Consider the following 21,401-nt stretch of genomic DNA (forward strand, 5'->3'; position numbering starts at 1 on the left):
CTATATATATATAATTTTATTTATATATATATATAATTTTATTTATAAACATATATATTTATAATTCTCTCTCTCTCTCTCTCTCTCTCTCTCCCTCTATATATATATATATATATATACTTTGCTTTTATATAGATAATATATTATTATATAATAATTTATTACATAATTTGCTATTTATTTTTATAAAATATAAAATATATAAATAAATATGAAATAATTTAGACTATTGTTATTAGATATAAATGTAATTTTAGATGTGAAGGTAATATAAGGTTTACACTTATATATAGATGTACAGATAATATTTTTCGTATACAGAAATTTGTACTATTATATACGTAATTATAATTTTTCTTTTCTATTTAATTTAGGAGATAAGATGAATCTGTACATGTACATCAACATTATTCTTTGGATGTACCAAATGACTGATTCTTTTGTCTGTAGAAATGTGTTGCGAACTTTTGTAGCATATTAGTCATTTGCCACCTGAGCCATCTTTTAATTCTAACTTATGATAACCAATTAATCTGCTTAACTCTTAGGTGTAGGCTAATATCCACAAATAAATATGCAATTTTTTTTTGTTTGTTTAATTATTTTTGCTCATTTTATGCTAGAAATTGCAAACCTTGTTGGTAACTTAATACAAAATATATATACTTTGATTTAGATATATTTTAATATATTTTAGTTGTTTTATATGCAGGCCGTATTCGTGATTCCCCTGTCATGCTTGCCAAACGTCAAACTTTTATGAATGCAAGTGGTGAGTCTGTAAGTAGATATCTCCGACTTATCCAAATTATGTACAACTATCTGAAGCAATTCTCATTATTATTCTATTCCAATTTTATGATGCAAATTAGGACTTCTTTATGTAGGTTAGTTCGCTGGTTCTATATTACAAGATACCACTGAATCAGGTACTTCCGGTATATATATCATATTGTTGTTATGCAACTATTGATATTTAGTTCTTACTATTAGTTTTTTATGGATTTTTAGTTTTGTTACTTTGCAGATGTATGATGATTTGGATTTATCTTTTGCAAAATTGCATCTACTATAAAATGTCGAAACTTAAAATTTTAATTTTTACATTGAAAAGTAAAATTTCAATATTTAAAGTTTAGTATTTGATTTTTTTAAATTCAATTTGTAGTTTAATATTTAAAATATTGAATGTTTAAATTTAAAATTTGAAACTTAAAATTTAACATAAAAAGTTACGAATCATATTGCAACAAAAAAAAAAAAAAGAAAAAGGAAAAAGGCTGGGAACTTACTAGTTGAAACAAAAGATGAAAGATTTGGATAACTTGCACTTTATGTATCAAAAAAATATCACTTTGTTGCTCTTCCTCCCAAGCAAATCCCCACACTCCATCCCTAGCAGCCGGCAGGCGGCACTCCGCGGCAGACCGGAGAAGGCAAAGAGAGGAAACAAATGCCGGCAGCTCTTTTCTCCTCCTCTCTCCTGAGTCTCCCCCCTGCCCTCTCTCTCCAAAAACCCACACCATCATCATCATCATCATCGTCGTCATCATGCTCGCTGCTCAAGCTCTCCTCTCGTTCTCCTCCTTCCTATAACATCGCCTCCTTCCGACGACGCTCTTGCGCTTCCCGACGCTTCTACAGCCCACAGGGAGACCGTCATCCTCCACCCTTCCCTCCTCTAATAACAGCAGATCCTGAAGCGAAGGGCGACGCTTGGGATCCGTCACGGCACGAGGCCCTTCTCAAGGGGGGCGAGCAGGTCGTCTCCCTGCTTCAGGAGATGCTCAAACTGGTATGCTTCTCCCTCCTGAGCCCACCCAATTTCATGCTCCATGCATAGTTTCCGAAATTTCGCTTTTAGTAGGTTATGAGTTTTTAGAGAATTTCTCTTTTATGGGCCGTTTTGATTCGATTACTCAAATCTTTAACCTTTATAGACTGATTTTTGTACCCAGCTTGATTAAGTCGTTTATGATTCTTTCGACAAAAAAATTAAGGCTCATCATCAGTTATTTATAGTCATATGAATTACATGAAATATGCAATCAAGCTCGTAAAGTCGAACAACTCATTCAAAATTTGAAGTTCAAATAGTCATCAATGGCCCATATGAGATGAATTATAAGAGGTCGGGTAGCGAAATCAGAAGTTTTAAAGGTTAGTCATATAAAGTGAGTCATAGTTTTGGGTAAGTTCTATTCATTTTTACCTTCTTTTATAGGATTTCATACTGTCGGCATTTTTACCTTTAGGCGCTGTCTTGATGCATGGACATCTTGTCTGGTATAGAACTTTGATTTACTCAAAAGATTTTGTTTGATATAATTCTTCGATTTGCTCAAATTTTTTTTTTTAAGAATAAGATAGATTATCTCGTAAGTGACACGAATGTCAAGTGTTAAATAATGTAAAACAATCCTTTCTCCCTACCATGTTTGGCCATGAGACTTTTTGATTGGCTCAAAACTTGTGCTTGAATTAAATAGGAGGGAGTTAATGGGACGAAAGGCTTAGCGGGACTCGAATTTAGAAATTCCTGCTCTGATACTATGTTAAATTATGTGAAACTACCATTTATATTCGAAAGTTTAAGCTACCAAAGAACAACACTTTTAATATTTATATACAACATAAAGGAGCTAAAATCAAGCTACTAGCTTGCAATCATGTAAGAAAATCCTCATATTGCATAAGTTATCATAACTTACGTCGACATCTGTACAAGACCTTAACGTTTTTTTTCTTTTGCATGTTCATTCCTTCATACATCATATGCACGTCTCTTTATTTTGATTTTATCCTTTGACAGGTTAAAGATATAGTTTAGAGAAAAAAAAAAAAACCCTCTAGCAGAATAGCTTTTGAAAGAACTTAATTTGAGGGTAAAATTTTAAAATTTAAGGAATTATATGAAAATATAAAAAGTTAGATTTTTCTAATTGTCTTCAAAGTGAAGGACCTATATAGAAATTTTTGTACCTTTCTCCTATTCTTTTAAATGACTATTTGGTGTGTTGTTTTTACCTTTTTTTTTTGTGGAGAATTATCTCTATATCTATGTAAAGTAGTGAAATCGCAGGTATATTCCTCAACAATTTTTTTTTAATGATAGAATAATTTTTTTTAATGCCTTTCTATTTGTTGACTGGTTAAAATTACTTTTTTCTATTAAAACTTTACTTTTGGATTGACATTTTTGTAATATTTGTACTGTTACTTTATATTTCTAATGTCTCGGTTCTGTTTTCTTGCATTATGTTATGTGAATCCTAAATTCTGCATGCTTAACAAATTAAAATAATTTTTTTAAGGGCATAATGGCCCTATGTAATTAGTGGTTGTTGATTAGCAATAACAAAATTAAAACTCTGTAACAACATATCCATGATTTCGAAACTTTGTAGGGATATATATTCAATCTGCCTTTTTTTTTGAGAAATGATGATGGTATGGTGGTCGGTGTTGTAGTTGGAGGACATGGAGATGGACGAGGCATCAGAGCCGATGGCGGTGGAGATAGTAGCACAGGGGGTTATCGGGAAGAGGGTGGATGAGATGGAGTCTGGGTTCATGATGGCTCTCGACTACATGATCCAGATTGCTGATAAGGATCATGACGAGCAGGTGCTCGATAAATATTTGGATGGATTCATATATAATTTCATTCCGTATTTTATTTTCTTTTTTCTTCTCTTTATGATAAACTTCTTGTGTTTGCTTCAAGCTCAATGATTGAGTTAATGAATTAATTACTATACAATAGAATAGGCTAGCGGCGATGAATTGTTTGCGATATATACACCTATTAGTTATGCTTGGCACTGCAAAATAAAAACTTAGTTGTAACTTGTGCTTCCTTATTTCTTCTAAGAAAATGCCTTTATGCATCTAGTAGGGGCGCATTGGAAGCTAACTGACAATAACAAGAAAAAGGGGGTTACACAAGTTTGTCTGCCAACACATTCAATCACATGGAATATAAGATTGACAAAGAGAAAACAGAAGCGGTGCAAGAAACTTTTAGAGGATAGGTGTTGAACTTTGGAAGAATAAATTTCAATATCTAATGATCTACCACCTATACATAAGCTGTTGTACTTTCGAAGTAAATAAATTGTTGCAGAATTAATAATGAAAGAAAACATAAATCTTAGCTCTTTCTTGCTTTGCATAATTATATCTTAGATCTCTACAATATGTTATATTGAAGCTTGATAACTTAAAATCAAGAAAAATGAATGACATGAATTGCAGTGAGGGTGAAAGAATCCCTCGAATAGGAAGATTTGAATCGAGTGAAGATGATTTCTCCACTAACATTATGTTTAGTAGACATTTGATAGAGGTTGGATAATGGGAAATTGCGCATGAGAGGGCTTTGAAATATGTCAGATTTCACTTATAGGAACTTGGCCCTCCTAATCTTAACTCTTATCTCCTATTTACTTACATTGGTTACCTAGCTTTAAAGTGAGAAAGTATAATGGAAAGCGTTCCATGGCAAAAAAAGTCTTTTGGGGTGCACATCACGTTTTGGTCATCTGAGAAGTGTGCTAAACTAACAGAAAAGGAAGAAAAGATGCCATCAGGAAAAACTCTTTTGGCACTGTTTTTCTTATCATTTCCTGATAAAAACCAAATCAATACAGATTGGTTTTGTCAATTTCAGGCAAGATTGAAAAGCTGAGTTAAGCAGGTGACTTAGGTTAGGCGTCATTACACTTACTGGCAACACCTATTGCACCAATACATGATTTATCTTATTCAGTAATCCCTAATGTAACACTTGTTATCATGCTTATCGTGTAAGATAGAAATTTCCTTATAGGAAGCATTTGGATTAATGTAATTGCAATTTGGTCACCCATAAATTAAGTATAGTGAGAGTAGAAATATTAGTCTCACTGTCGATTACGGTGATGCTGAGTAGACCCACTGCCTAGTCTTGAGCCATATGTTGCATCTTTTCACGAAAGATAACTTTGGATTTTTTGGCGAAATAGTTTCAAGGAAATGAGTCCATGGCTTGATGGCAGATCTCCTTAGCATTGTCATGATCAATGTTAAAACTAGTATATCTACTCTTGCTAAACTTGATTTACAGGCAAGTTTAAATTAAATCCAAAGACCTCATTGTAACATATACATGCATAGTTTGCTTGAATACTATATTATCTGTTGTTCACCTTGCATTCCTTATTATGCCAGCGCAAGTCCATTCTAGAGGTGATCAAGCAAACAGTTTTAGATCATCTCACAAAGAAGTGCCCTCCACACGTAAGTCTTACTCTTAAGATATTAAACTACGCAAATTATATTTGTTAAATGTGATGGAAAATTTCGATACAACATTATATTGGACTTTGGTGACTATTTAATAGATTTGGAGCAGGTTCAGGTGATTGGTCTTCTATGCCAAACTCCTCAAAAAGAAAGCAGACATGAATTACTACGGAGAGTAGCTGCAGGTGGAGGCGTATTTAAAAGTGAGAACGGCCTTAAAGTTCAACTTCCAGGAGCAAATCTTAATGACATTGCTGACCAGGCTGATGATTTGCTGGAGGTAAGTTCAGATGTTTGAAGAGGATGGTATTTTCAAAAGAGGATTCATAAAGAAAAGTTAGAATATTTTAGTTGTTTGTCTATAGTATGTGTGTTAGAGATATCGAAAACACAGATGTTTTGCATTATTTGGTTATAGAAACTGGCAAGGATTGCCTTGCTGGTCAGCATGGGGGGCATCTGCCAACTGTGTCAATATGCCTATGTTGACCGTGTTCATGTGCCTGTACATAACAGGGGCCCCATACAGGGCCTATGGCTGACTGTGCCAAGTTTCAACATGTAAAGTGCTGTGGCACGTGCTGTGCCAATGGCTTACCGGCCTAGCCAGTACCAGTCGAGCATCAATCCTTGGTTCACAGGTTATAGAATAGACTAAGCAATCAAAAGACAAAATGAGCATGGTGAATATTTCAATTACAATACGACTAAAGTCCCTTCGATTTTTTGGGCCAAGCCTGCATGTATATACAGTGATATTTAGTGAGCCATCTGAACCCCAAATTTCAGTTGTCTAAAAGTCAAATGTTTTGATGGCCCATCTAAAATTGCTTGTGGATGAAGTTCAGGCTAATACTTGATTTTATCAAGATGCACTGATCCAGCACTATCCTGATTTGAGACGCGTACTGTGGTGTTATAATCCTGTACATTTGGGCATCGTAAATTTCTTAGTCCACATACAATACATGGAACATTTATAAGGTCCTTCTGTCATAAAATGCAATCCAATTGGTTTATCCGACCATCCTTGTGGTGCATGTTAAATTCCTCTTGAGTTGTAACTTCTTATGCTCATTTGGAATTCTGTGGAGTCAATAAATTTGGCAATTGAAAACAAAAAAAGCTTTTGGTCTTCAAAGAAATGTGCCTTTTCTTCTTAAATGTTTTTTACAACAGAGTTTTTGGGTGACTAAGCCTACAAAATCTTTTAAATAAAAAAAAGGCATTCAAAATTTTTATTTATAAAAATAGGCCGATAAAAGCGGTGAATCATTTACCCTTTTTTAAAAGCGGTGAATCATTCGCTATGAATCATTCACCGCTTTTATCCTAATTTATATATTTTCTACATCCAAACTTCAAAAGATGTATAGTATTAAATACTAAAAATAGTTTTAATCCTTTGAAGAAAGCGGTGAATGATTTACCACATTTAAAAAGCGGTAATTCATTCACCGTATAGACCTAGTTTTGTAAATAACTTTTTTAGAGGACTATTTTTATAATTATAGTATTTTCTAAGGCTATTAATAAAAAAATTCTTTTTACAACTGTTAATCAAGTATAAAATGCAACGTATTTTGGATGCCTAACATGTTGTTTTGCTTCTAACTAGCATTTCTTGTTTCATCTTAACATTGTATGTTTTTATATTTTGATTATATTTGCTGTTACAAAGAAAGGCACGCTTCGGATTTTAGAAATATAGCACCAATTTTTTACTATTGCAAGGTTAACAACCAAATTCAATTGTAGTGAATTAAACATTTCATGTTGCCAAGATTTCATGTTGCGTACACTACATTTATCTGAAAAATGGCATGATTTGTAGAATAATAACCACTAATTATTTCTTTTTATTTTTTTCCTACTCTTTAATGCACAAAACCTTTAATTTTTCTTTTCTTCTGTTTTCAAGAATATGGAATCACGACCTACTCTTCCTGATCGAAAGCTGTTGGCAAGACTTGTTTTAGTCCGAGAGGAAGCTCGAAATATGATGGGGGGTGGGCTATTGGATGAAAGAAATGATCGTGGTCTCAGTACACTCCCTGAAGCAGAGGTATGTTTTGGCCTTGTTTGTTTTAATATTCTTTATGTTGATATAGCTACAAATTATGACCTTGGACTGCTAATTTTAATAAAACTACTACTTGTTTCTGCCACAGTATGCTTGAGGACTATTAATCTTTAAAAATACATATTTGACATATTTAAGATCAAGGATTAAAGTGTCGCCCTGTGCCGTACGACACGAGGCGACACGTATCGTGGCCCCAAGAAGGGGGCACGGTACAGGGAGATCTCGGACCCCCCTCTGTGTCGCGACACTGTGTTTTTTTTTTTTTTTTTGGCTTTTTTGCTTTTTTTTTGGTTTTTGGTTTTTTTTTCTTTTGTTTTGTTCTTTTGGGTACCAAGAAACATCCGGGTATCCCACATCCTCAAAGACATTACAAATTAAAGATCTACTTGTTAGGTAAGTAAAAAAAATTATAATTTAATCTTTTTATTTATCAATATACATGCAAATTTTAAATTTACATATTCTATAGGCCCGAGTCCTCCTCATCCACCATAAACATTCATTTTTTCTTCACAAATTAGTTTATTAAAATTTGTCGCACTACGAAACTTTTGGTGAATTAGGGTAACAAAATCGAACTCAATAAACAAATTTTGAGGCACATCAAATATAATATTTTATTTTTGCGTTAGAAGATTGAAAATACTGATAAAATTAAAAGCTAAATTAAATCAATTGATACGTATATTTATTTAATTTGTTTGTCATATAATGTATTGCTTAATTTTTTTGATAGATCTAATAATTTTTTGAAAAGATAAATGAAAAAATTTCAAATACTTTTTAAAATAACTTTTTCCAATATTTTTTCCAATAATTTTTTTGTATTTTATAAAAAAAAGACTGTAATATGGTCAAAAGAAAGAAAGAAAGGTGTCTTTGCATTTTAAAAATTCCAACTTGTAAAAATTTTTATTCTGCATCAGGTATAGTTGTATTTTACATACAAAAAAACTTACATATATATTAATTGATGAGTATAGTAAGCTATATATTGTAAATATTCATAATTATTTGATTAAATATTTCAAAATAACATTATAAGAGTTTATTAGAATAAAAAAAACTGAAATATGTCCGTGCCAAAGCATGCCAGTAAGAGGTCATGAGTATCCATCGGCACGCAAGCGTACCATGTGTCGGCACGGAAGCGTATTGGTGCCGTACCGTGTCAAGCAGACAGCAGCACGCTCTTGTGCCATGGCACATTAAACCTTGCTTCAGTGCCGACGCACGGGGGCATGGCGCTGTCTGCCTAGCATGGTACGGCACCGGCACACTTCCGTGCCAAGACGTGGTACGCTTGCGTGCTGATGGATACACATGATCTCTTACTGGCACACGCTTTGGCACGAACTTATTTTAGTTTTTTGGGTTCCAATAAGCTCTTATAATATTATTTTAAAAGATTTAATGAAATAATTAGATATTTGTAATATATAATTTACTATACTCTTCAATTAACATACTTGTAAGTTTTTTTGTATGTAAAGTTAAGGTTTAAAGTGCCGTGGCACGAGGGCCGCTGTCTGCCTGGCACGGTACGGCACCGACACGCTTCCGTACTGACACATGTTACGCTTGCGTGCCGATGGATCTTCGATTAAATTATAATTTTTTTGACTTACCTACAAACTATGTTGCACAGATACGGATACGGGGATACGGATACGACACGATACGGATACGGCGATACGGCAATTCCTAAAACTTCTAGGATACGATACGCGGAATATACTTGAATAAAATATTATTTTAAATATATTTAAATATATGTTGATTATATGTAATAATATATTGAGAACAATCAGGACATCTGGACTATATTAAGGAATATATTCTAATATGCATTAACTTGTATAATTGTTCTACATATGTTCATAAAAAAAGATAATCAATCATATAAAATAATAACTCAAAAAGTATCAAACCAACTATCATCCAACTTGATCAAATGATAACAATAGATATGTAGTCGCATAAACTAGATAATTAGCCATTCAATATATATGTATGTTTTGTTAGTTCTATTATTAAATTAGTAATAAAAAAATATGCTAACAATTTAATAGAAAAGGAAAAAAAATAATATTTTCTATAGCCTTTGTTGCTTAATACTAGGATGACAAATTAAATGAAAGAGAGTAAATACTGTGTGTGTCACGCCCCGGATGTTACGTTCCCCGGGCACGCCGACAAATCCGCCGTATACAAAGGAAATTCCCCTGTATACGAAGCGACAATAGTACCTGTAATCATATAATACTACAAACAGTAGTATAGAGCTGCTCGAGTAAACAAAAGCTAAACCAACTGAGCTTCATATACATAGTTCAGAATCCAAAATACAGCGTTACTCGCACTGGCGAGTTAAGTACTATGTACATAAGCTCGAAGTAAAACAACTACCTGCAGTAGGGTGCCTCTAGCTCTGTCAGTCGGGTAGGGCTCTAACTCGCGACGTCCTTGCCTCGATCCTGACCCGCGGAAGGCGCAGCAGCCGAAACCTGTGGCTCTGCAAAACAGGGGTAACAACTGGGCGTGAGTACTATAAAAACAAGTAGTCCTCAGTGGGTGCCGCCCAAAACAACATCAGTCCACCCACTAAGTCTACAGAAGGGAGCAAGAATAGTAGTAAATGCAGGAATAAAGTCTACCGTTATCAAACACTACACTATCATGCTCTCTAACCAACTGTAAAAATGTCCAATCTGACCCAATCCAATCGGGACTGTAAGCATACCCGTCCCCGGGACTCTGAATACACCCGTCCCTGCCCTGTTGCGACTATCGGGCTCTATCCACACTAACTGGTCCGTGGAGAGCAAGTCCAACTGGCATGAGCGACACCAACGCGAAAGCACAAAGCCTGACTCCGGAGTGGCACTCGTGGGCGCTACCCAACCGAGTATGCAGCGTATCTCTGTCGAGCTCAAACAGGCTCTGAAAAGCCAAAGTTAAGTAACCAACTCAAACTGGTCTACCCACCAACAGGTAATGTGCCCTCGGCACAATCTGACGCCAAAAAGGCGATATGGGTCCACCGTCAACTCTGACGGCACCCACCAGTCTGGAACAACCTGACCGATCCTGTAAAAATTCACTCGGCGCACCAGCACGAGCGTAAATGTAATCTAAACTACCTGGAGTACTCGTTTCGAAGATACTGCGACAGTACAATTTAATAACGGCTCCTAGAGCTAAATCAGGCAGTTTAAACAAGTGACAGGTCCAAATCGCAGGTTTTCTCCTAATTCAATTTCCAAGTCCAACATGTATAACCTACTTAATTTATTACCACATGCTCCAAATTCAGATTTGCAATCTACAATATAATTCATGAATTCGAGCTAGAATAGAGTATCCAAAGGTCGAAAATTATACATGCCGACGAATATGAACTTAGGAGTAAAAACCGATGTAACCCACCTCTCAAGCAACTCCTGGCAGTGAAGAAAGCGTTAAATCCGACCAAGCTAACCTTATCCAAATTCAGCAAACAAGGGTCCTGAAGCTTCGTCTCGAAGTCATGAATCCAATGGCCCAGCTTTCGCTGAATTCCGACACTCCTACGCAGAGAACGGGCCAGAATACGAAACGTCGACGCTGGAACCTGCGAAACAGCATCTCTGAAATCTGCTCGGCAAACAGCAGCCTAGTAAAACTAGGGTTCGACAGGGCAAACCTGCTCCAAAAATCGCGATCTTGGGCTCAGAATCTTCGTCTCGAAGTCTCGGTTCCAACGAATCAAATCTCGTCGAAATCCGATGCTCATACGTCGCGTACGAACTGAAATACTAACAGTCGACGACAAGATCCTGCGAATCAGCACTTAAGCTCGAATTGAATGAAGCTTGAAGTAGAGAAGAAATCCATGGAGGAATGAGAGATTACCCACCTCAACCAGCGACTCCAATTCCGGCACGGCGTCGAGAACGACGAAAACACTTCTCGCACCATGTCTCCTACGCGATGCTAACTTAACACGCCCGCTCACCGGCTCCAACCCCGACGCTACGTCGCACGTGCTCCACACTTCATACCGTTCTCCTCTCGTCCCTGGTACGCTCCAGAGAAAAGAAAGGAACGGAAAAAGGTTAATTAAGGAGGTCGGTGCATCCTTAATTAATGAAAATATAAGCACGCCATGACTAATGCAAAGCATACGGCATCCATACAATATAATATATATAATATATTATATCATATAAGATATAATAATATTTATAATATCATGATATACTACATCTCCAACCAACCTACATTAAAAATTTCGTCCCACGACAACTAAAACATACTCAAACGGGCATACGCAGTCGGATAACCCTCATCATCCTGTCTCTGGCTCCGCCTTCCAAGTCGTACTCTTCGCCGCTCGTGTCCACACTGCACTTTTACATACGGGATCACCAACGGTTAGCGCAATCTTCGTACTCGCACGCAAGAATCCGCACCGGTTCAGTCCCGTATCTCAGGTCCTCTCGCCCATTCTCTGATGGAGTGAAATCAGATCACGTAATGGGTCGAAAACCTGTATCTCCTCATCTTCTTTGTCAACTATTACCCCGTCTAGCTCGAAATCAACCCAGTCCATAACAGAAAGCAACCTCCCGTAGCCAGAACTCGCACTTCTTTAACTTGGCATACAACTTCTTCTCGCGCAGAAGCTGTAGCACAATCCTCAAGTGCTCCTCATGCTCAGCATCACTCCGGGAGTAAATCAGAATATCGTCGATGAAGACTACCACAAACCTATCCAAGAACGGCTTGAACACTCTGTTCATCAAATCCATGAATGCGGCAGGGGCATTCGTCAATCCAAAAGGCATCACCGTGAACTCATAATGCCCGTACCGAGTCCGAAAAGCCGTCTTGGGAACATCCTCGGCCCTCACCCTCAGCTGGTGGTAACCTGACTGGAGATCAATCTTCGAGAAGACATGAGATCCCTGCAGCTGATCAAACAAATCATCAGTGCGCGGCAAGGGATACTTATTCTTGATGGTCACTTTATTCAGCTCCCGGTAATCTACACATAACCTGAGCGAACCATCATTCTTCTTAACAAATAACACTGGCGCTCCCCAAGGCGACACACTGGGTCTCACATATCCCTTGTCCATCAAATTCTGAAGCTGTGCCTTTAGCTCTCTCAGCTCTACCGGCGCCATCCGATAAGGTACCTTCGAGATTGGTGTAGTTCCAGGAACTACATCAATCACAAACTCAATCTCCCTCTCCGGCGGCAATGTCGTCAACTCAAGGGGAAATACATCCGGAAACTCGCGGACTACTGGAATATCCTCGAGTTCCGGTGCCGCCGTAGGTACCTCCACAACTGTCGCTAAGAAAGCAATACACCCGCTACTCAGCATCTGTCGAGCCCTCGCCGAAAATATCCAGGTGGCAAACAGCGTGCTCCTGCAGCCTCTAAAAGTAAACTCCTCCTGGCCTGGCTCGCGGAACGTCACAGTCCTCGCTCCACAATCAATAGTAGCATAGTACCGCGCCAGCCAATCCATACTGAGCACAACGTCGAAGTCCTGCAGCTGCCCTAGCACCAACAGGTCTGCGGGCATGACCCACGAATCCAACTGCACCGGACACGACCAACAACACTCAGCAACCTGTAAAACATGGTCCGGGATCTGCACCTCTCGTGTCTGTGACAATGCCCCTAACTCTAGACCATGCAACAATGCAAATGCTCGGCTAACAAAGGAATGCAATGCACCAGTATTGAAAAGAGTGCGAACTCTAATGCCAGAAATCAAAGTGATACCTGCCACCACTCGGTCGGCTGCTGTAGAGTCCTCCACCTGAGCTGCATAGACTCTACCACTCGGAGCCTGCTGTCGACGCTCACCCTGTCGCGGCATGGACGACCTATCTCTAAGGGTAATCTCATCATGGAATCAAGGTGTTCTTGTACCCAATCTCATAGTGTTTCAACTACACTAAGGTTCTCATGTCAAGGTTATCAACAATCATATGCCACTCATCATAGTTTTTTTTTCTAAACTAGATGCCACTCGTCATTTAGACTCATCATCAACACTAGTTACATCATACTAGTTCTTTACCAACATAAGCATTAAACATCTCATATAGGGTCTAGGTCTTTATTGTAGGGTTTTCATCATGTAATCATCATGCATACTAGATCATGGAACAATCATCAAGATGTATAGCTACTAGCATGCAAATATGAACAATCATCTAGCACCTAAGTGCAATAAATACAATATGCAACTTAATCGATTAATGCACTCAACAAGTTTAACCCACATTAATCATGCCCTTATAGGGTTTCACCACACTAAGTCCCAATCTCATGCATACTAGGTACAAGTATTAATCAGGTAACACTACACTCTCACTAGCATGCCATGACATGTAACAATTGCCAACTAGTACCCTATAATGCAATATCCCAATATGCAACTTGATCAATGTTACTAGAGTTTCTAGTGCAACAACCAATCCATTACTAGCTTAAGTCATATGTGTTTTTAGCACAATGAGTTCAATGCCACTTGTAAACTATGTCTTTAAACACAACTCTAGGTTAACATTGATCAAAGTTCATATTGGGATATGCTAAGTTTGTGGTAGTCTTCATCGATGATATCCTGATATACTCCCAGAGTGATGCTGAGCATGAGGAGCACTTGAGGATTGTGCTACAGCTTCTGCGAGAGAAGAAGTTGTATGCTAAGTTAAAGAAGTGCGAGTTCTGGCTACGGGAGGTTGCTTTCTTAGGCCACGTGATTTCAGCTGAGGGCGTAGCAGTGGACCCGAAAAAGATTGAGGCGATTCGAGATTGGCCTAGACCGACGACGGTGACTGAGGTACGGAGCTTCCTGGGACTGGCAGGATATTACCGTCGGTTTGTGGAAGGCTTTGCGAAGCTTTCCACACCCCTCACACGCTTGACGCGGAAGGGGATTCGTTTTGTCTGGAGCGACGACTGTCAGAGGAGTTTTGACGAGTTGAGACTGAGGTTGACGTCGGCTCCTATCCTTGCCCTTCCGGTGATGGGGGATGGATTCGTGATCTATAGTGATGCATCGCACAGTGGACTTGGTTGCGTGTTGATGCAGCATGGTAGGGTGATTGCTTATGTTTCACGGCAGTTAAAGGATTATGAGAAGAATTACCCTACGCATGACTTGGAGCTTGCCGCGGTAGTCTTTGCTTTGAAGTTCTGGCGGCATTACTTGTATGGCGAGCACTGCGAGGTCTTTATCGATCATAAAAGTCTCAAGTATCTGTTCACACAGAGGGAGCTGAACCTGAGGCAGCGCCGGTGGTTGGAGTTACTGAAGGACTATGACATTAGTATTCAGTATCATCCCGGCAGGGCGAATGTGGTGGCAGATGCGTTGAGCAGGAAGGCAGTGCAGAGCCTGAGTTTGAGGATTACTGAGAAGAGACCCCTACTAGAGGAGCTACGGCGGCTGGGACTCGAGATAGTACCCCCTGGGTCTACGGCGAGGCTGATGTCTCTAGTTTTACAACCCACTCTGTTGGATAGGATCCGAGAGAAACAGAGTGGAGATCCGTACTTGGTGAGGATTAGAGAGCAGCTAGACAAGGGGCAGGCTGAGGGTTTTACTTTGGACAGTTCGGGAGTACTACGGTACAGGGACCGACTGTGTGTGCCTGTGGATTCTGAGATCCGAGCAGACATTCTGAGAGAGGCTCATTGTTCTCCTTATACGGTTCACCAGGTGGAACCAAGATGTATAAGGATCTAAAGGCACGGTTTTGGTGGAATGGAATGAAGAGGGACATTGGCAGATATGTGACTCGGTGTTTGACTTGCCAACAGGTGAAAGCCGAGCATCAGGTACCTGCTGGCAAGCTTCAGAGTCTGCCAGTGCCCGAGTGGAAGTGGGAGTACATCACTATGGACTTTGTCGTTGGATTGCCTAGAGCGCAGGGTGGCTACGACGCGATTTGGGTGATAGTGGACAGACTGACCAAGTCTGCTCACTTCCTACCGGTTCAGACTACCTGGTCTAGAGAGAGACTCGCGCAGCTATACTTAGATGAGATCGTTAGGCTGCACGGCGTGCCAGTGTCGATTATATCAGACAGAGACCCGAGGTTTGTATCACATTTCTGGAGGAGTTTGCAGCAGCCTTGGGTACACAGCTGCATTTTAGCACGGCGTTCCACCCACAGACAGATGGTCAGTCAGAGCGGACCATACAGACTCTAGAGGACATGCTGAGGGCATGCGTCCTGGATTTTGGAGGAGGGTGGTATCGATATGTGAGAACTGGTTGAGTTTGCGTACAACAACAGCTATCAAATAAGCATTCAGATGGCTCCGTTTGAGGCGTTGTATGGACGCAGATGTCGATCCCCCCTGTTTTGGAGTGATGTGGGTGAGCGAAGGACACTTGGACCGGAGATTTTACTTGAGGCTGAGGAAAAGGTGAGAGTCGTCCGACGACACCTTCTGACAGCACAGAGCCGACAGAGGAGCTACGCCGATATCAGGAAGACGAGACTTAGAAGTTTCAGGTTGGAGATCATGTTTTTCTCAAAGTCTCGCCGTCCAGAGGGATACGCCGTTTTGGAGTACGTGGAAAGCTTAGTCCACGGTTTGTTGGCCCTTTCGAAGGTATTAGAGCGTATCAGGACCGGTGGCTTACAGGATAGCTCTACCCCCGCGACTTGCTGGCATCCACGATGTTTTCCACGTCTCAGCATTGAGGAGATACGTTTTCGACCCCTCTCACGTGATCGACTTCACTCCACTCGAGATTGGCGAGGACCTGAGATACGAGGAGCGACCGGTGCGGATTCTTGCTCGCGAGAACGAAAGAATTGCGCAACCGGGTCATCCCGTATGTAAAGGTGCAGTGGAGCAACCACGAGGAGCGAGAGGCGACTTGGGAGCCAGAGACGGTGATGAGGGAGTCTTACCCCGACCTGTTCGTTGCCCTGTCTTGAGGTATGTTTTAAGTTTCGAGGACGAAACTTTTTGTAGTGGTGGAGAATGTAAGTATCCTTATACTTATATATATATATATATGTATATATTGTATGGATGCCACGTTGCCTTTGCATGCATGGCATGCTTATCCATTTCCTTAATTAAGAGATGAACCCGCACCTCCTTAATTAATTTTTCCTTCCTCTCTTTTCTCTGGAGCCGTACGCAAGGACGAAGGAGAACCCGGTTGAAGCTTGGAGCAACGTCGACGTCGCGTCGCGGAGCCGTTCGAGCGCGCGTGTGTTACCGTAGCATCGCGAGGAGGCCGGGCGAGGGAGTGTTTTCGTCGTTCTCGACGCCGTGCCGGAATTGGAGTCGTTGGTTGAGGTGGGTAATCTCTCATTCCTCCATGGATTTCTTCTCTACTTCAAGCTTCATTCAATTCGAGCTTAAGTGCTGATTCGCAGGATCTTATCGTCGACTGTTAGTATTTCATCTCGTACGCGACGTAGGAGCATCGGATTTCGACGAGATTTGGTTCGTTGGAACCGGGACTTCGAGACAAATCCATAGGATCCTTACTCGCTCCGATTTGGAGAAGGTTTGCTCTATTGAAATTCCCTTTTTACTGAGTTGCTGTTTGCCGAGCAGACTCTGAAAGTGCTGATTGCTGATTCCAGGATCGACCCGCTGTGTTTTACCTAGTTCTCTGTGTAGGAGTGTCGAAATGCGACGAAATTTGACGTGCTAGATTCGCGACTTCGAGAAGAAGATTCTGAGCCCAAGATCGCGATTTTTGGAGCAGGTTTTCCCTTGTCGAACCCTAGTTTTATTAGGCTGCTGTTTGCCGAGCAGATTTCAGAGATGCTGTTTCGCAGGTTCCAGCGTCGACGTTTCGTATTCTGGCCCGTTCTCTGCGTAGGAGCGTCGGAATTCAGCGAAACCTGGGCCATTGGATTCGTGACTTCGAGACGAAGCTTCAGGACCCTTGTTTGCTGAATTTGGATAAGGTTAGCTTGGTCGGATTTAACGCTTTCTTCGCTGCCAGGAGTTGCTTGAGAGGTGGGTTACATCGGTTTTTACTCCTAAGTTCATATTCGTCGGCATGTATAATTTTCGACCTTTGGATACTCTATTCTAGCTCGAATTTATGGATTATATTGTAGATTGCAAATCTGAATTTGGAGCATGTGGTAATAAATTAAGTAGGTTATACATGTTGGACTTGGAAATTGAATTAGGAGAAAACCTGCGATTTGGACCTGTCACTTGTTTAAACTGCCTGATTTAGCTCTAGGAGCCGTTATTAAATTGTACTGTCGCAGTATCTTCGAGACGAGTACTCCAGGTAGTTTAGATTACATTTACGCTCGTGCTGGTGCGCCGAGTGGATTTTTACAGGATCGTTTAGGTTGTTCCCGACTGGTGGGTGCCGTCAGAGTTGACGGTGGACCCGTATCGCCTTTTTGGCGTCAGATTGTGCCGAGGGCACATTACCTGTTGGTGGTTAGACCAGTTTGAGTCGGTTACTTGACTTTGGCTTTTCAGAGCCTGTTTGAGCTCGACAGAGATACGCTGCATACTCGGTTGGGTAGCGCCCACGAGTGCCACTCTTCTTCCGGAGTCAGGCTTTGTGCTTTCGCGTTGGTGTCGCTCATGCCAGTTGGACTTGCTCTCCACGGACCAGTTAGTGTGGATAGAGCCCGATAGTCGCAACAGGGCAGGGACGGGTGTATTCAGAGTCCCGGGGACGGGTATGCTTACAGTCCCGATTGGATTGGGTCAGATTGGACATTTTTACAGTTGGTTAGTGTAGAGCATGATAGTATAGTGTTTGATAGCGGTAGACTTTATTCCTGCATTTACTACTATTCTTGCTCCCTTCTGTAGACTTAGTGGGTGGACTGATGTTATTTTGGGCGGCACCCACTGAGGACTACTTGTTTTTATAGTAGTTCTCACGCCCAGTTGTTACCCCTGTTTTGCAGAGCCACAGGTTTCGGCTGCTGCACCTTCCGCGGATCAGGATCGAGGCAAGGGCATCGCGAGTTAGAGCCCTACCCGACTGACAGAGCTAGAGGCACCCTACTGCAGGTAGTTGTTTTACTTCGAGCTTATGTATATAGTACTTAACTCGCCAGTGCGAGTAACGCTGTATTTTGGATTCTGAACTATGTATATGCAGCTCAGTTGGTTTAGCTTTTGTTTACTCGAGCAGCTCTATACTACTGTTTGTAGTACTATATGATTACAGGTACTATTGTCGCTTCGTATACAGGGGAATTTCCTTTGTATACGGCGGATTTGTCGGCGTGCCCGGGGAACGTGACATCCGGCGTGACAGATTAAGTTGGTCAATTTTTAGTTTGCTCAGACACCTTGCATACTCAGTTGGATAGCGCCCACGAGTGCCACTCCGGAGTCGGACTTAGTGCTTTTGCGTTGATATCGTAGTGTCCTGGTTGGACTTGCTCTCCACCAATCACCCAGCATGGTGGTGGTTAGCATAGCTTCGACAGGCGGAACGGGTGCATTGTCCCTAGTGAGATTGGATCAGAGATTGCATCTTGGTTATATCTACAGATAGCTAGTATTGGTTAGCGATAGTATAGTGGCATATAGCTGTAGAGTTTTAACAGCTTCCGTTACTATTCTGTATACTTTCTATAGACTTAGTGGGTGAGCCGTTGAGGTCGATAGCAGTACCCACTGAGGACTACTTTTTGCAGTAATTCTCACACCAAGTTGTTGACCCCTTTTTGCAGAGCCTTCTTCTGCGGCTGCTGTTGTCGCCGATTCTGATCGTGGAATGGGAGTTACGAGCTAAATCCTTTCCAGACTTGTTGCAGTGCTAGAAGAGTACCTTCCACAGGTAGTTTTGGAGTTTTTATGTACATATGGTTGTTGTCTGGGTACTCACTGGAGTGAGTGGTGTAGTAGACTTTATGTATGTACTGGAACCCTCGAGGTTTTTATATATATATGTTTTTAGTTTAGCAGCTCATTACCTTGTGGTTGTAGCGTGATTTGTTTACAGGTGCAGCTATTGCTTTGTATACAGAAAAAATTCCTATGTATACGGGTCTGTTGGCGTGCCCGAGGAAACGTGTAATCCGGGGCATGACAGAAATATGCATACTTCCTTCTTAAGCTGTTTGCTTGTCAGACTGTTAGGTGATAATACATTAACTCATATCAGAAGAGGAAGGATAAGTGGTTGTGAAGTGCTATCAAGATCTACAACTATATAAATCTTTTTGACTGCTACTAACCTTTAGGATAATCTTTAGTGGGGTCAAGGTAAATAAAAGTCTATAGATCCTCATCAAGATTTTTCTAATTACATTATTACTTTCTTATCTGCTTTATGACTGTCAGTCTATCTCTTATCTGCTTTATGATTGTTAGTCTATCTCCAGACAAAAATATTTCTTCTTGCCGATAAATATATAAGATACAATACACACGAGATGAATTGAACTAAATGACAAAAAAAAATGAAAAATAAATTGAAAAAAAAGGTTTCACTAAGCATCATTTTGGTACTGTTGCTGCCTTTTATTTTCATAAACAAAAATTCAATATGGCTGGATGTGCTTGCGGATGGACTTACCTACCCTTGACAATGTTGGCTAGCTGACAACACACCACATCAAAAGTCAAAAGTCATCTTCTCTGAAAAACCCAGTGAGGTATAGTTGCTGCTAAGTTTTTGTTTTATCCCAAACAAACCTCCTAGATGTATATAGGATGTCATACTTATGCATGCTTTCTCTTATAAGATGATATAGTCAATTGAATCCACTACCATTTACACGGCAAGAGGTGATCATCTAATGCCATCCGCAGCATCCTCCAACAAATTAGACCTTATCTGCAAAATCACTAACTCGGCAATTCATCTTTTGAACAGAATAGACTCTAGAAAAATTAAATTAAGCCAGCAATAACCATATGTTGACCGAAAGAACCAACCATTACAAATCAGCAGCTGAAACACTTTTATGGCATAAGAAATGGCAGGAGAGCTCATGACCAAGCCTTACATTTCTTGCATAAATAAATATAGCATGCTGCGGTACTTCAAAAGCATAAGTTGTAACTGTAAGATATTGAATCCTCGTAGTAATAGTCCACTTTTGGTCAAAGTGACCAAAATGTGGCGAGAGAGATGTTTGGACATGTTCCATTTGACATTCCAAAGATGTTGGAAGGGTCAAAGTTGAGTTCTAGAAAAGATAACTAAGGTTTAACATTGCTCGGCGCGAAATAGAAGTCAAACCAGTGATAAAACTGCAGTCTGGGCATCTTGTACCGGTACAACATCAGGGTGGTACCGGTACCCCGTAACAAACCAAGAGTGGTAGCTCTCGGGTTGGCCTCTGCGTAGCTGTTGAACCGGTGACAGATTGTCCGCGTACCGGTACCAACTGCAGAAAACTGCAGGTTTGGTCTGTTGCAATTGGGAGTTGTTTGAGGGGCTTTTATGTAATTGTCACAACTTATAAAAGGGTCCCAACTCTCTCTCGTCTGTTCTCAGCCAGAGAACACTTCCTCATTCCTTTTTCTTTCCCTTTCTCTCTCTAGAAGCTCTCTAAAGGGTTGAAGCTAGAGGAGGGATCGGTGGAGATCGAAGCTTAAAGTGGGATCTTTGTCTTCTTCGTCATCTTCCTCACTGTCGGAGCGCGTTTTTGAGGTGAGCTTCGAAGAGCTTTAATGGTAGATTTCTATGGTTGAGTTTTTATACCTTAGGAATGGTTTTTATAGAACCGTTAGATGATAAGTGGTTATTGCTTGAATCGCAAAGTTATACGTCGAATTCTTGCAATAATTCCGACCTAGGGTTCTAAAATGGGTTTTGTAAAGTAAAGATCCAAGGTGGGGATTAATCTCTTTACTACCTATTTGCTATGTAGTTTGACGCGCTGGTGAAAACGGTTCGGCGATTCGTCAAGCCTGCGCAAAGATATTGCCAAAAAGGGTGTTTCGGCTTCGTTTTCGCTTGGAGAGCCGAGGCGACGTCCTAAGATCGCGAAATTCGAACCTTAGTTTCGTGGCATCACCAAAAGGTGGGGGGTG

The 21,401-nt window shown here is 40.4% G+C and overlaps 1 protein-coding gene and 1 long non-coding RNA gene across 3 annotated transcripts; both read left to right on the forward strand.

Moving 5' to 3' along the window:
• Nucleotides 1-1,330: 1,330 nt before the first annotated feature.
• LOC109703971 lies at nt 1,331-9,232 on the forward strand. 2 transcript variants are annotated; one of them, XM_020224724.1, is made up of 6 exons: nt 1,331-1,795; nt 3,472-3,627; nt 5,212-5,280; nt 5,402-5,566; nt 7,208-7,351; nt 9,021-9,232. In XM_020224724.1, exons 1-6 carry the CDS (start codon nt 1,454-1,456, stop codon nt 9,078-9,080), a joined length of 936 nt encoding a protein of 311 aa, XP_020080313.1. In that variant the 5' UTR covers nt 1,331-1,453; the 3' UTR covers nt 9,081-9,232. The 2 variants fall into 2 exon arrangements, with proteins under 2 accessions (XP_020080313.1, XP_020080312.1); XM_020224723.1 differs by having other exon boundaries at nt 1,333-1,795; nt 5,396-5,566.
• A 7,813-nt stretch (nt 9,233-17,045) lies between these two features.
• On the forward strand, nt 17,046-18,363 carry LOC109703972. Its single transcript, XR_002214076.1, has 3 exons — nt 17,046-17,127; nt 17,201-17,384; nt 18,311-18,363. It is a non-coding gene; the product is annotated as an uncharacterized LOC109703972 (long non-coding RNA).
• Nucleotides 18,364-21,401: the final 3,038 nt, after the last annotated feature.

The sequence above is a fragment of the Ananas comosus genome, unplaced genomic scaffold, assembly GCF_001540865.1.
Source record: "Ananas comosus cultivar F153 unplaced genomic scaffold, ASM154086v1, whole genome shotgun sequence".
In the NCBI taxonomy this organism is placed as follows: Eukaryota; Viridiplantae; Streptophyta; class Magnoliopsida; order Poales; family Bromeliaceae; genus Ananas; species Ananas comosus.

Bases quoted from the DNA above. Each gene is read 5' to 3' on its own strand.
- LOC109703971 (XM_020224723.1), top strand. From the start codon at position 1,454: ATGCCGGCAGCTCTTTTCTCCTCCTCTCTCCTGAGTCTCCCCCCTGCC. The intron at 5,281-5,395 runs GTAAGTCTTACT...GATTTGGAGCAG, and splicing joins CAAAGAAGTGCCCTCCACAC to GTTCAGGTGATTGGTCTTCT. The intron at 7,352-9,020 runs GTATGTTTTGGC...TATGTTGCACAG, and splicing joins GTACACTCCCTGAAGCAGAG to ATACGGATACGGGGATACGG.